Source organism: Lichenostomus cassidix, chromosome 1Aa, assembly GCF_008360975.1.
Source record: "Lichenostomus cassidix isolate B80296 chromosome 1Aa, HeHo_3.0, whole genome shotgun sequence".
NCBI classification, from domain to species: domain Eukaryota; kingdom Metazoa; phylum Chordata; class Aves; order Passeriformes; family Meliphagidae; genus Lichenostomus; species Lichenostomus cassidix.
Genome location: NC_139480.1, coordinates 3,917,665 through 3,933,823, shown reverse-complemented (window position 1 = coordinate 3,933,823; position 16,159 = coordinate 3,917,665). Strand labels below are relative to the sequence as shown.

Here is a 16,159-nt window from a genome sequence, read left to right as displayed (position 1 = left end):
TTCTGGGTCAGATACCTCAAGTAGAGCCAGCTTCTCTGCCTGAAGGTTTTTGCAGTGATTGCAAAAAATCAAAACAAAGCCCTTTCTTTATTCTGCATTGAATTTGGCTATTTTTGGATTGTAATCATGGAGTTGGGTTATTTCTTGCTGAGTTGAGGAGTCATCTGATAGCCTCTTTATCACTGGAGTAAATGTTGATTTGCATCTCCATATTTAAGCAGATTATTTGAGTTTAGGACAAGGAGTCAGACTTGATGCAGCAGTTTGCAAGTGTTTAACAGTGTTGACAGCTCAGCTTTGAGCTCCCAGACAGATTTTTACCCTCCACCAGCTCTGTCTCAAAAATTCTCCTCTGATCCCTTTTTTTCCCCTCACCTGCGTGGGTCTGGTGCCACAGGCAGCAAATAAAAACCTGTGTCTTCCCCTTTTAATAATGAGAGATTACCCTTGCACACCATAATTTTCTGGTCCTGGAAACTGGAGACCTGTAGCAATAATTGCAATAAATTAACCCTGCCTTTTTCTTCATAAAACTGTCTGGGGAGGGTTCTTAATTCAGTTTGTCATGAGTCACTTTAATTACATCATGACCACGCTGATGAATGTTTGGGCAGGTAAAGGGTCTCGTGGAGTTTGCCTGATAAATGCTTATTGCAAAGAGCTCATTGCTGGACTGTAAATATTTTTGCTCTGGGGATGAAACTGGGCTTGTGAGATTGCTTGGGAACGAAATGAAAACAATCAGATTTGGCTGATTTTCTGTAAGTGAGAGGAGATTTATTTTTAATTATTGCTGTGTGCGTTTCAGAGATGGTTTGGGGCCTTGGCTCTGCTCGGTGTGGTTATAAAGAAAGAAGAGGAAGAGTGGTCGTGTCAAACCCTCCCTGTGGGGAGGGATTTTGTGGTGTGGATGGGGGAGAGAGGGTGCAGAGCCCCAAATCTGAAGGGGAGGAGGGAGCAAGAAGGCAGTAAGGGTCTGATGAGGTGTGCTGGGATTTTGGGGGAAAGCAGCTGCAGTCTTGGGGGAAGAGAGAGGCATGTGGGGTTTGTCTGAGATTTATGGGTGAAGCAATGCTGAGGAATTAGCAAAAGGGTGGCAGGAGTGAAAATGGGTTTCCCTCACCCAAGAATTGGGATGTTTGGTCTACACAGCCAACTGAAGCATCTTCTGATTTATCCCTGGGGCAGTGCTGTAATTAACAGTGCTGGGTGAGCCTCTCTGAGGGCACAAGGACATTGCACCTTGGTGACGGTGGGCAGGCAGCCACCTCCCTCACGGCCAGAGAGGCAGCAAATGCAAAATAAAAGAGCACAAGTGCCTGTTGCAGTGTGTGACAGTTCTTGCTCCCCCACTGCCATGGAAGCAGTCATTTCTGGTCTCAGTGTTGGCTGCTGAAGCCCCAGAGTCTGCTGAGAGCAAAGAGCTGGTCAAAACACAAATCCTTACAGCAAGCTTTCTGTTTTCCCTTCTGTTGATGTTTATACTGGTTGCTATTCTCACCCTGAACTCTTTGACACAACTTTTGCCTTCTTTGGCTGTGTTTTTAGGCTGCTTTTCTTTCTCTCATTTTTTATTTTTTTTTATTTTTTCTCCTTGCTTTTGAGCAGATGAGGGCTCCAGCATTGAGGACACCGACTTCAACTGGGATGAGTTCCTGGAGGAAACAGGAGCCTGTGCTGCTCCCCACACCTCCTTCAAACACGTATGTGCTTCTTCTGAGCCTTCTGGGTGTTGTGCACGTTCCTTCTTCTGGTTTTCAGGGGCTCCCTGGAGAGCTGTAGTGGAGTCTGAGCATTTTGGGGAGAAATCATCCCTCTACACATGACCACCTGAGTGGGAATATCCCCCTAGCTGGTGTTAGATGACCTTGATGTGTTTGCAGTCCCAGCTTGGAGCTCTGTGCCACTCCCTTATCCTCTGCCTTTGGGTCATATTTTGCATTTTTGGGGGCTTGTGTTGCTCTCCTTTTGCTTATAATGCACTTTTTTTTTTCTCTTCACCTTTCTTCCCCCTCTACATCCCTTGTTGGCCATGCCAGCCTGTAGAGATACATCTTACCCCTCCAAAGCTCCTTTAAATGCCTGATTTACTGACTAGAAGGGCCACTCCAGTGCTGAGTCCACTGTGGCCCATTGGACACCATCTCTCCTGCCTGGACATGCTGTCTCAGGAGTGTGGGAAGCAGGGACTCAGGGCTGCTTTTTCTGGGTGAACATGGTGGCTCTGCTCTGTGTGAGCACAAGCAGCGTTTGAAGGGAGCTCTGGAGGTCATCTGGTCCAACCACCTTTGTCCCCAGGTGATTCTGTGGCTTGTTCTATAGGGCTAAGGAGCTGCAGGGATGAAAAACCTCTCTTTTATCTAGATCTGAAAAGCTACTACAGTCCTCCATTCCCTATTCTGCTTTCATTTTAACAGGGGAGTACTGCAGGGTGAAGGACCATAATTCTTTATACTGGAGAATTACAATGCTTATTGCAGAGTTTATTCTTGATCCAGCAGCTGTCTGGAGAGAGCATCTTGTCCCAGATTTCTGCTCCATGCCCAAAGTAGAAAGCTTTATGCTCCATAAAGCCCTTCCAGGTCTGTGAAATCCTCAGCTGACCATGTAGACCATGTTAGATTTATCTTTGTGAGTAAAAGAGTCATTTTAACCTGCCATTTAAATGAGAAGTTAATCAGAGTTACCCAGTTTTATAATCCCTCTGGTTTCAGCAGTAGATAAGGTTCTAAGAAACCTGTAAGAACCTGTCCTTAAACATCCCACAGGGAGTGACAGGTTGCATTTTGGGTGGTTTTGTGAAGACAAGGCTGGCATCTGAGCAGTGAACTTCCATCCACCTCTTCTTTATCAGCAACAGCCACAAGCATCCCACTGGTCTGTGGAACACAGGTTATGCTACAGCAGACCCTGGTTTTCATCAGCAGTGTCCCAAAAGGGATGTGCTGGCATCTCCAGTGTCCTGAGGCAAGTTACATGTGACATGCAGGGATAAATGGAAGTGACATCTCCATCAGAGGGCAGGACAGTGACCCAGGCAATTTCCTTCTTTCAGTGATAGGTCATACCTCAGTCACCAGGCTGCTAGGAGGGGGAATTACTTGAGGCTTGAGCTGCTGAGGATGAGTTCAGTGGAATTTCTCTCCTTGGCCTGCCTGGTACATCAAGGTCTTGTTGCTTGTCAAGCCTCAAGTGGTGCTTCAGTGTTGTTACGGAATTAAATACTGTAGTTGGGCTTAACTCCTAGAGGTTCTTCTTTCCTGCCTTTCTACCTTGCATGTGTCCTGTGATTTGCCTGATGGAGCTGTGCAGTGGGAAATGAAACTTCATTTGAGTTCTGCTGACTGTTTCCCAGGCATTAGTGGGATTTAGGGGGTGAAGATGGGTGCCAGTCCTCTCTTGGGTGTAGTACCCCTGAAGTTAGCACTTTGGAAGATGTGGAACTTGCATGATGGGATGGATATGTGCCAGTGGAGTAGGAATAGAACTGCCCAGACAGATGGTGAAGGAGGTGGCTGGATTAAGAAGCACAATCAGCTCATTTCCTATCCCAGCGCTGCTCTTCAAGGGCAGCATTTCCAGCATTTCCATTGATCTCCCTGCAAAGAATCAAAAGTAACACCGTGCCTTTCTCATTCTGTAAGGTTGAAATCAGCCTCCAAAGCAGCTTCCAGCCAGGGATGAAATTAGAAGTGGCCAACAAGAGCAATCCAGACACGTACTGGGTGGCTACCATCATCACCACGTGCGGGCAGCTCCTGCTGCTTCGCTACTGTGGCTACGGAGATGACCGCAGGGCAGACTTCTGGTGTGACGTGATGACAGCAGACCTGCACCCCGTGGGTTGGTGCACACAGAACAACAAGGTCCTGATGCCTCCAGATGGTGAGTTCTGCCTGCTGTGCTGGGGTTGAGCTGTGGTGTTGGGCTGGGGCTTGATCTCCACGTTCCTGGTGGGTCTGGGATGGGCATTCCAGCTAGTGTTGGGTGATGCTGGCAGGGTGATGTCCCCACAGGATTCAGTTTGCCTGTCAGCCTCCAGCAAAGGCATTTTTGCCATAGTTGGTAGCAACAGAAGGCACTTCATAGGGTATGTGCCTTCTTGCCTTCAAGCTGTCTTCTTGCTGCTGAACTGTAACGCTGTGATTTTCACTTTGGGGTGAAAACCATCCTGTTCTTGTAGAAAGGAGGGGTGAAAGTCAAGAGTGAGAATAAACTAAAATAAGTATGAGCAGTTGGGATGTCACCAAAATCAGAAGTTGCCTTTGCACTCAAAGTGTTTTGCCCTGAAAGTTTAAAACCTTCCACTGTCAGGTTTTGCAGCTTTTAATCCCAATGACAGGTCCAGGTGATTAAAGATAACAAAATTTGGTCATTATTTGTTAGGATACGTCCTGATTGTCAGTTCATAGGTGCACAAAAGCTGATTGCAAGTTTTACAGGTTCCTAAATGGCCCACGTGGAGCAGTTTGTTAAAAATACAATTTGATCCCCAGTGTATAAGAACATATATATATGTACACAATAAAGCAGCTGTGTATCCTTGCTACTACATAGCTCCAAGCGGAGGCATATTGTCAGTGTTGCTCCTAAGTATTCCTGCCATGTATCCCATTTATTCTGGATCAAGGGAAGAGGAGATGAGTATTTAGCCTCCAGCTTGTGCATACATTTAAGAAAAGGCTCATTTAAGGATTCTGCTGCTGAAGTTACTCTTTTCCTTTCTGTTACATCTGGCCATTGAAAACAGTGCATGTGCCAGTTTTGTGCTGTGTGTTATTTCTCCTGGAGCAAGTGTTCCCTGACTTCCCCCTGAAGTGAGCTGTAGACACAGTCTTTGAGTCAAAGCTGACATTCCTGTCTTGCAAATGCCCAACTCTGAGCTAAACTTACAGTTTTGTTCTGGTCTGTTTATTTTGAATAAACACAAGATTGATTGCTTAAAAAAAATAAAAGAAGCTCTTGCAGATAAATATGGCTGAGAATTCTCTTGGCTTAGCTCCAATAAATCAAACTGATGTGAGAGGGGTGAGGTATTTTATTTTATTGGCCTCTTAAACTGCATTTTATTATGTGGATTACAATCAGCATTACCAGGAAGGTGTACAGCGCTGCAGACTGAATCTCAGAATGTGAGGGTCATGGGGGTAAGAGAACTTATTGAATGTCATAATAGAAAATAACAATTCCCTTATAACCGGAGGCAACTGCTTTTCATGGATCTGTTGGAATTTGCCCTTTGGGTCGTGGCTACTCTGTGTGAATTACCTTGCTTGAGTGACTGCAAGTGTGCAGTGTGTCCCTGCATCCCTTCTCCTCTGGTGGGTGATCTAACTGTACACCAGGGTCTTGGATTTGGGCATCTGCCCTGTTGGTTTGGTTGTTGTGGGTTTTGTTTGGTTGGTTTTTGTTTGTGTTTTTTGGTTTTGTTTGTGTTTTTTTGTTTTGTTTTGTTTGTGGTTTTTCTGGGTTTTTTTTTGTTTGTTTTGTGTTGTTGTTGTTGTTTTATTTTTTTCACCTCCATCCTCATTCTCAGTGAATAAACTGTTGAATACATCACAGCATAATTTTCAGAAAGAATAAATTAAATGCATGGGTTGTTACTTCAAAAGAGATTCAAGCATTTCAGAGCTTGGCTCATATTTTGAAATGAGGCATCTAAAATACCCAAGAAGATCTGAGCCTCACAGAATCATAGGATCTGTGCATTGGTAAAAGAGAAACTGATGTTCACTGTGAACTCCGTGGAGACTTTCTTTTAAACCTCTTCAGCACTGCATGTTATTTTGTTGTCAAACCTTTGGGGGAAACAAAATCCAGCCTCAAATCACATGGACCCTTTTCCAAAAGGACCAGTTCTGCACATCTTAATTACAATGAGTGTATCTGTTGGCAAGACCATGCAAACAGTATGGCCAGGGCTGGTTATCTGTCATTAGGCTTTGATTTTAATCAGGAGCTGAAGGCTTTGGTTAAAAAGCAGATTTGCCAAAATGGGCTTGTTTAACAGCCAGAATGACAGTGCTGGGACAATGCTCTGTTTGTGCTTAGGAATCAGATTGGACTGATCAGTGCTCATCTCGTAAATGTGATGCCAGACAAGAATGATAGAGTGATGGGACAAAGAATTTCATTAGATGGGGGAGAGATGCAACAAAATGGGCTGGTTGAGTTCAGCAGATCAATAGAACTTGATTTAAAGTCCAGCACACACAGAGCTTTTAAGGGGCGGCTGCCAAATAATTGTTGTTTATGATCCAAATCGAAGGAAGTTGATAAATTTACAGACTGCTGCAGCATTATTTATGGGGTGACGTTAGTGTTGCATCATGGTGCCTTTGGCCTGTGGGTAAAATGTCAAGTCACGTTGTGTCCTCCTGTGATGCAGTCACTAGATCAGGACTGCTCCAGCCAAATACCTGAGGTGGCAATAAAATGTCTGGGTTGGTGGCAGGATGGTGTGAGTCTGTGAGCTTCACCCTCCAGCCCCCTCCTGCGCAGGAAATCAAAGGAGTAAAATTGTAGTTACTTCAAGCTTTGCCATTAATTATATTTTTCTCATTACAAATCGGTGTGTAATTTGAATTGCAAACTCAACTATCCTGGCAGAATAGATCTGTTTACCATTCAAAGCAAAATGAAAATTATTTAAATTAGTTAATATAGAACTCATTTGAATGAATTGGATGTTTATTCATGAACTAGCTGAGGCAAGTGTGAAGCTGTCCTTATGGTCTGTAGCTTTGGCACTGATCAGCTCTAATGTCACGTCCTGGGACAGAGATTTCTTCTTTATTGCATATTAACTGTGGTGTAAGCAGTGGGTAACTACTGCCTGATGTAGCTGAGTGTGAAATTTTCATCCTTCCTGACAAGGCTCTTCTGCAATTGTAATTCATATGAGGAAGGACAACCTGCTTCAAAGTTCACTAGCAGGGCTGTGGTGGTGTAGAGGCTTTGTTTGCTGCACTACAAACATGGGATGTAATGCAGATTTTCCATCAGTTAGTTCTAATTCCCCCATTATGTCAGCCTGCATGGAAACAGGGACAGCGTTTATCCCCAAACGTTGTCTTTGTCCTCAGCAAAGTGCAGTTGTTTGCCAGCATCCTTCACCTCTTGCGATTTTTTACCCACTGACCATTAAAAACTTAAGCCTAACTAAACTTCCCTGACTAGTAAAAGGAAAAAAGGTGTCTTGCCTCCTTTAGCCTGTTCAATTCCATGTGCTGTTTTCCTCTGTTGATGACAGTTGAGTTCATGGACACATCAACCATCGGGCGCAGGAGCGGCGTGGAGAACCTGACAAGTGTAGTAGCTAAATTATGCATCGTGAAAGAGCAGGGACATCCTGTGATTGACACCCAGGGCTTTTCGTACAGATTGCAGATTTACAGCTGAGCCAACAGAGCCCAGGCTCTCCTGGCACTGTTTTAATGCATCCTGGGATGAGCTGAAGGCACCGGACGGCGGGATTGTTGTGTACACTTGTAATTGCGGCGGTGGCTCTGCTTTAATGCTGTTGACAGATGGAAATTCAAACAGGACGTTTCTGTGTGCAGATCTGCGAGCTGGAGTCTGCTTGCCTTACAAATAGGGAGGTTGGAGGTGGAGAGAGACAACAGCAGGGAGAGAACCAGGTCTATATTTTGATTTTGCAGTGGACTGGTGTGGATGGGAAAACCTCTGAACACGGGCTGTGCCCAGGCTTGGTGACCAAGATGATCAATCATACCTGGATTCTGTGTAGGAAAGCAGCTTTTACCTCTCTGTTGCATCAATAAAAGGAGGATTAAAGCTCAAAAGCCTGATCCTTGGGTGAAATAACCTTCTCTTTCATGGTGCTGAGCTTTATAAAGTTTAATCACCAAATATACCATTAAGAGCATTTTGCCTGCCCAGGCTTTCTGTGGAGGCAAACACCATCATTTGGTCACCATTTGGGAAAGGTTTTCATGCTTCTCTGAGGTGAGATTAACTCCTATCCCAGATCTAGGCCAAAGGAGGGAAAGTTCATTGTGATTCCAAGTTCTGGGTCAGATTCTGGGTAGGGTATGGTTGAAAAGGGAGATATAACTTGTGCCATGGCAAACTGGATTGCCTTCAAGTGACAACTTACTGCTTGTTTTGTTTGGTTGGTTTTATATATTATCATCTGAATCCATCACAGAGAAAAGTCCTGCTCTTTGAGGTCACTGGTGTAAAGGAGGGGAGAAGTGGATCTGGTTGAACATGTCAACTTTGGCAGCCTGATGACTCTGAATGGATTCTGAATGGCCAGAAGATGTTCTGCTGTGTTGCAGGTGTGGGTTTGGTGTCATTCCAAGGCACACACAAGGCTTTTTTGAGTGCCACAGCTCAGGGTGGTGCTGATAGCCCAGACACCTGGCTTTCAGGATCATTACTGGAGGTCCCTTGTGACTGCAGAGCTCGTCCATGAGTTCTCAAAGAGGGACACAGATCACAGAGATGTTGTTTCTGACAATGAATGAGGGCGGCCAGGGCTTGCCTTGCAGAAAATAGTCATGGATGTTGTTTTCTTAAATGAAGCCAGCTTTCTCCTGGTAATCTCATCCCAGAGGAAGTAAAAATTAAACTGTGCCTGCAGGTCTGTGATTACAGCACAGGTAGAGGGATCAGATGGGAAGGGTGGACTTCTTTTATTTTTGCAAGGAGTTGCCTCATCTCCACCAACCTGTCTGAGATGAGTTTGCTTTTCTGCTGTTATGGAGAGCAGGTCTGGCCCCAGTTTAGCTCTTTCACCTGAAATATTACTTCCTAAGAGCTTGAGGCTGGAGAAAATAAGTAGGCATTCACTGAGCTTATGCTGTTTTACATCAGCTAAGAACTGGGCCCTCGAGCCAAGTAAAATGAAACTCGGAAATCTTCTTTGGCAGGTTGCACTGTCAAAGACTGTGGATGTTTCTAAAGCAGTATACAGGGCTGTTTTTTAAAATCTCTGCCCAATCTTTATCCTATTATTCCGTCAAAACTGAGTTTAGACTAACCTAATGTAAATAGATGGCAGGATTTCTTTATTTTAAATGCTGCAAATGACTCCTAGTACAGTGTTTTATGTGTGCTTTTCAAGTCGACTTTAGCAGACTATTAATTATGCAGGGGTGACGTTAGCATAAATAACTAGTCAGCAAATAAATGTCAATTAAATATTCTATTAGCATAGTAGGCAGCTTTATGCATTGGCACAGAACATTTAGCAGATTATACTTAACGAGCATATAAAAAATAGCTTTTTTTTTCCTTAGCTCTCCTGATGACGGCAAAGGGGAGGAGAAGAGGTAAAAATGCTGGCTTTGGCTGAAAAGCTAGGGGGTTTGGGACTGAAATTCACCATAGTGGGAGTCAAGTCAGTTGACTCTGGTGTACTTTGGGAATTTCCAGGAGCTGGAAGTCAGTCACTGGAGCGTGTCATGGCTTGGCATTTCCCCCCAGCCCCTTGTAGCCTCTTGCAGACTTGCTCCCCAGAAAAACAAATTTTCATTGCAGCACCCTCAGTAGTTTTTCCTTCTCTTCTTTGATGTGACTCAGATCCCTCAGTCTGGGAGGTGAAAATTCAAGAGTTAGCCCATGGCTTGTGTGGCACCAGGATAATATTGTAGTGATAGGAAAAATGGTCTTTTCACTATTGTATGAAACTGCAAATCTTTTGCATGTGCTGCTGGCTTTAGTTACTTTCTAAAGACTTAATATTGCCAAGTGAGGCCCTTTTTGGGGTAAACTGAGTGTAACAGGCCCCCACGTGTCTTTTGGGAATGCAATTAATTATTGAGCTACTGTGTAAATGTGGCACAGCCTGGGCAGTGGGTCAGCCTTTGCAAGAAGTTTGAGTTGTAGACTTTATCAAATGCAGAGGGTTTTGATCATCTCCAGCTCTGCTGGGCTCCAGGTCAACATTTTCTGTTTTGATTTTCCTTTTAATATAATTTTTCAGGTCTAGAGGCATAACTGCAGAGAGCCTTGCAGGGATGAGATGCTGGCGGGTTTATTAGGTGGAGTGGGGAGTAAATGATTTATCCTGATGTTTCAATTGTGAAACTCAGACAAAGAAACACTTCCTGAGTGGGAAATGCGAGGTGTGCACTGCTCTGGATTTAGCTGGGGCTGCTGTGAGTGATGGAGGAATAGAGGGGAAAAAACGACATTTGGTTAAACACAGGTATTTATGGAAGAAGTCAGTGTTTTTCCCCTCAAAAAAGTCAGGATAGTTGTTTTGGGGATCAAACACCCAGAAGTGGGTGCTGCTCCCTCCTTGCCCTTTTGCCTGAGTTGGGCTTTGTCTCAGGAGGTTTTGGGCTCTATTTTGTATTCATCTTGAGATTCTCCTTGATGCCCCATGAGATGCTCCTGTGCCTGGGAAACCCAGCCATGCTGAGGATCAGGCATTTGAAAAACTGAAACCGTGCAAGATTGTTTAGTTTTCCAGTGAAAAAAGAAAGCCCAGAGCCTGCACATGAAGTAGGCTCTGTTTATTAAAAGCAAGAAAAGAAACACACTTTAATCAAAACCTAATTTTCCAGTAAGAAGCCGTTTCAGCAGAAACATGCCCAGCAAGCCTAGTTTCCAGGGACAACGACATCTGCTTATGCTCTATTTATATTTATTTATTCTCACAAACAAATGGAGGAAGGGAAACAGGAGCAGGCCTGACCAGACAGCCTGTGGTCCAGTGAGGCAGTGATTGTGGGCATTAAAACTGCTCAGGGCCCTGCAGTGCACATAAAGTGCCTGTTCAGCATCCATATTTGGGTGCTTTTTTTATTGTAGAATCCAAGAATGGTTTGGGTTGGAAGGGATCTCATTCCACCCCATGCCATGGGTAGCAGCACCTTCTGCAGAGCAGAGTATTACTAAGGATAATCGGGAAAAATCAGATTTAGCCGTACACCTAGGTTAGATATCAGTGCAAGTCCTTAGAGGCTTGGCAATTTCACTGATGCAGTTGTCCCCCTAATGCAAATCCTGGATTTTTGCAAGCTTAGGGATGGAAAATACTTTTCATCTGTAACTACAGCCTGTCCTCGTTCCTGTACTGGACTGAGCCGTGTAGTCAGCAAACCTTGTAAAAAAATATTACTTAGTTTTACAGCTAACACTGGGGATAATGCAGCAGTGTTTACTCTGGTGTGTTATTAACCCAACTCGGAGCATGGGTTTAATCTGGAGGTTGGCTGCCAGCCAAGGAAGGGCTCAAGAAGTGGTTCACCAGTGGATAAGGTTTGGGAGCCAATGACTCGGGCATGGCCCTGCTGAAAAGAATCCACTCTCTGCCTGCTTTTCCCTTGCTTGGATGGACTCTGCATCCTCACTTTCATCTCCACATGCTGCTGCCTTCCTCCATAAATGAGTGATGCTGCCATTCCCACGGCAGGAATGCTGTGAAGCAGCTGAAATGGTTTGCAGCATCCTAAAGGTCTCTTTCGGGTGGTGCAGGGAAGGCTGAACGATGAATCCTGTTATGATTAAAGCAGCAGCACCTTGTGTACAAGCAACAGCAGAGATGAGGATCAGGGATATTGCAATGAAAACTGAAAGCCTAATCCTTTTATAAACAGTCTGGAGCGGGGAGGAAGAAAAGCAGTGATTTTTGGGGGCTTTGACAAGTTATAAATATATCCTGAGTGAAACCAATAGTGTGGAGCTTTATGAAAGATTTAATGAATGAATATTTCATGCCCACATGGTGCTTCTTCTGTAACGTGTGCTGTTGGTAAAAGGCAATAAACAAAGAACCTCCTTCAGGGTTTGTTTGGGCTTTTAAATTAAACTAATTTAATCAACTTTTTCAGTCAAGCTTGATATTAGTTCATTTCTGTACACAGCACTGTACTCAGTTCTGTTTGTTTTCTCCTGGTACCTGTTCCGCTGTTTGGAAGATGCTTGAATATCAAAGAATGATTCATTTCATCCTGCCCTTATGGTGCATCTGGGTTTTCAAGGCAGAGAGCACAGTCCTGACTTCTTCCTTTTCTCTAAAACCTGAGGAGCCATCCATCCTCTACCATCACAGCTGGAGGTGTTACAGGACTCCAGCTGAGGTCATTATCCAGCAGGAAAATCACTTGAGCATGCTGGTCATTTCTGATTGTAAGCAATAAGAGTTTTTCTTATTTTGGAAGCCTTCATCACCCAGTTTGCTGCTGCTTGAAGGACTAGAAGTAGCCCAAAGTGCTCTGGAGTCTGGCCTCATGTGGCCAGCAAGGCTTGGATGCTTCTGCAGTGGATATCAGAGATTTATGCAGGGAGATTGAAATTCTCCTCGAGCTCAGGCTCTTGGCAAGGCAGTGCTAGTGAAGTTTCTTTATGGTTGGCTGTCATGACAAATGGTCAGGAGGACATCAGGGTATGTATTAGCTGCATGTTCCATGTCTTTTGCAATAATTTCTAAAAGATCCTTGGGGACCTGAGTTTTCCTGGGGAAGAGCAGGACTGAAGCCAGCTGATGTTTTCACAGCTGGACCAGCGAATGAAAAGCAAATCAGACACAGTAGGGAGAGAAAAGCAAGGGTGATTGGAGGGGTAGAGTTAACTTTGGAAAGGCATCAGCATGAGCTGAGAACCCACTCAACCTCACACCTTGCAGGGTGTTGCATGAAATGGGGCATTTTTTTAGCTGCTTTTGCCATGAAAAGGAGCAAAAGTGCTTTTTTTTAAAATTTTTATTTTATTTTATTTTTAATTTTTCTTCCTTCCCTGTGGAACCAGTTGATTTTGTAGTGGGCAGGTTTGGGAACTGAAATTTATCCCTCTTGGCTGGGTGGAGTACAGCCCCATGAGGTTTGTGGTACATTTCATCAGGGCTTTGTATTAGAAGAGGGGTTATACTGGAAACTATCAGGGAGTTTTGCTTGTCCAAACCCACACAGATCTCAATTTCATTTATATCTGTACTGTTATTAGTGTGTGAGAAATCATATCTCTATAGATCCAAGCTCAAGCCCATTGCACAGCAAAAGAGTTAAACTTTAGCAAAGATTGATGAAGCAAAACTCCTTGCAAGTGATGCTGAGCTGCAGCAGTTGACTCATCCAGCCCAAAATGTTGGCAGAACCAATTTCTGCGGCCACTCCTGACATGCTGCAAGGAAAGCTCATTTCAGTGGGGCTTAGGCTCTGTTCAGGATGCTTGGAGCACTTGAGGTGAGCAGCTGAGACCCCATGGCTTCGCCTTCTGTTACTGATGATTCTGGTCACAGTCTGCAGGGTAACTCTGCAGCCTCCAGTGTGGCCAATATTTGGGTTTGGGGCTGATGTTCAGTGCAGGTTGTGCTGGAGGAGCAGAGCTAGGGGAGGAAAGGAGTGACTGCAGTGTGAGGCAGAGGCTGTCAATGAGAAGGAAAAGTATTTCCAAGGGAATACTGCAGGAAAAGGCTGTGAGGAGACACCAGAATTTTCTGGGAGTGGATATTACCTGAGAATTCCTTGTTCTTTAGCAGCAAGTGGGACAGGGTGGATGTTTGGATGGTAACTTTGAGACCATCTCAGAAAAAAAATCTCCCTTCGACAATTGTTGCAAAAAACTTCTTCCATCCCTTGAATGAAACAGCAAAATCCTCCTCCCAAGGCATTTGAGTACCAAGATGGAAATGATTTCATAATCAGCCTCAATGAGGCTCTTAAAAAAGTAAGTTTTTTTTGGCCCTGTTGCTTTGTGTTGAGCCAGTATTTGATGTCATCCAGCTCCTTGTTTCAGACCATGTGAATCAGAAACAAAATGCAGAAAAGTTGAGAATCTGTTCAGTATTGCACCAAGAATTACAGCCCCAGTTGTAGGCTTGGTGTGTTGTCATCGAGGTTTCTACAGTTTCATTATTCATTATTCAAGAAAATACCACTGACATATGCACCTTGCTTGTGACTCTGGAGATCTCCACACCTTGAATATCCAGCAGTGATCATCCACAGTTCTTCCATGCTGACAGCATGTCCTGGGACATGTACTCTGAAGCTGTGGAGCTAAAAAGCTCAAAAACCACAGAAGAAATGGGAGGATTGACCCTGGAAGCATAACAGTGGGTGCAGACCACTCGTGTTGGGCATTGACAACTTTATTAATGTCTGGCTGAATGCATTTTTAATAAAATATTCTTTAAAAATTATTAGTTTAAGAGGTTTTTAAATAGTCGTTCTTGATAATTGCATTTAATTTCCCTTCCCCAGTCTCCTGTAATTTTCCCCAAAGGAGTTCTGGAATGGAAATGCCACCTCAACTGTAAGACTAGACCTAAGTAATTAATGGTATAATAGGTAAAACATGGTCAAACTTAATTAATCTCTATTGGAGACATCTGTGGGGACTAAAAAACCCTCTACCCTTCATATTCTAAGTTAGACACAGTTTTGGGTGTTTATATCAGAAAAGTGGTTATTTTTTTGTGCATTGGGTAGGAACTGGGAAGACTGAGTAGCACAAGGGGTTTGATCCAGAGTTGAAGTGCACTTTTCTACGATGGACCTTTTTTGATCAGTTTGATGTCTTTTAGCCCTGAGTTGAAGATTTTCTGAGCTCTTTAAGGCCAAGGACAAACCAACGTGCCCAATGCCATGTCTTCAGCAGAGCATTCCTGCAGGTGCACCAGGGGCACCTCGGATTTGTGAGGAACGGTGAATTTGGGAAGCTGCTAGTGGCAGATGCAAGCGCCAGCATGATCCCGAGCCAGCTGTGACTTGCACTTGATTTTTCCTTCATTATGCATGGTAATGTGGGCTCCCAGTCACCGTGGAAGGGGCTGGAATCCTGAAGCAGACCATATGCTCCTGGAGCCCGTGGAGGTGGCTGATAATGCAGTGCGGAGGTTTAAGGGATGCTCCTATAAAGCATTTCCCTGATGACACCTCAAAATCAATTTTTCTAACCCAGATACCAAATTCTGTGTTGGTTCTGGCCCTTCTGTGTGGCACTGGAAAATTTTGCTGTGAATAAATAAATTCCCAAATAATCTGTTTTTGTTGTCTGTGTGTGTCTCTCAATTCCATTTGATTTTGGTCACAGAAGGAAAAAAAAGTCCAAACCCACAAATGAGCTTAAGGACATGCTGAAACCCATCCTGATTGATGGTTTATTTTGTGTTGTGAGGCAGAGCATCCACCTCCTGGGTTTGTAGCTAAAAAAAGCTTTTTTCCTCACACTGTCACTTGGGAATGCAGAAATGAGGGAAAAGTCAGCATTTTTAGGCTGTGGTGTAAAAATGTAGCTCTTCCTAAAGTGCTGGAGTTGATGTAGGAGGTATACCCAGGGAAAACTTTGCCAGATTCAGGAAACCACCCTGCTATGTGTTGTACCAGTTTTACTGAAGAGGCTCTGCCATGATGAGTACAGAACCTAAAGAGGAGGAAATCCTGCAATTCTCCCAATCCAGACAACCCTGGGAAGGTCAGTGAGGAGTCCCTGGCCATGTGAAGCATCTACACCCTGAATATTTTGACTGCTGAAATTACCTCTTCCATAGATTTTTGCTTTGCTTTGAGAAATTCTGCTGTTGTCCTTGGCCTTGTCATCCTGGATATCAGCAGGTGGATCTTTTGGGAAGAGGCTAAAACATCTAAATTTATTCGTTTAGAAAGAAAAAACTCAGAGGAAGTATTGTATGATGAAGATGATATTAAGGGCTTGCAAACGAGTTGAATGAACCATGGCTCTGCACTAATATTTGATTTAGCAGTGAAGACATTTGGTTCACTGGAGCATCATCATCTCCAGTCAAAATATCCCAGGTTGATGGAGAAGCTAAAATTTTACAACTCAAAGGAAATTTAGGGCACTGTGGAAAAGCTGCTCCCGTTTCAGGTCCTGTAACACATTGTTATTCTCATTTCAGACATTGCCTTGCATAATGTCCCACGTTGATCTCCCATTCAGATTTAAACTCTTCAAAGTTCGTGGGATCTTTTTTGATCCTGGGATTTATAGTTCAAGCCCTTTTTCTGGTTCCAAGCGAAGAAAACACATGTTTAGCAAGCACAAAATGAGCCTTGATGGAGTATTTCTTTGATGGCGTTGTGATGATGATTATGAATTTACATTTTGTGCCTAGGATGTTAAGCACCTCATGGGGCCTGGCTGTGCTTCGACTGTACCATTAATTTCGGGAAGGATGCGTGATGAATGTTCATCAGCCCCTCTAGGTTCTGATTTGTGGTGC

General features: G+C 44.0%; 1 protein-coding gene across 2 annotated transcripts in view; it reads left to right on the top strand.

Moving 5' to 3' along the window:
* Window positions 1-16,159, top strand: part of SFMBT2 (Scm like with four mbt domains 2) — a 103,583-nt gene that overhangs the window by 15,945 nt on the left and 71,479 nt on the right. For both annotated transcript variants that reach the window (XM_085082379.1, XM_085082369.1), the window contains exons 3-4: window positions 1,609-1,703; window positions 3,645-3,885. In XM_085082379.1, coding sequence (XP_084938505.1) covers window positions 1,609-1,703; window positions 3,645-3,885 — 336 coding nt within the window. The remainder of the gene's footprint in view (window positions 1-1,608; window positions 1,704-3,644; window positions 3,886-16,159) is intronic.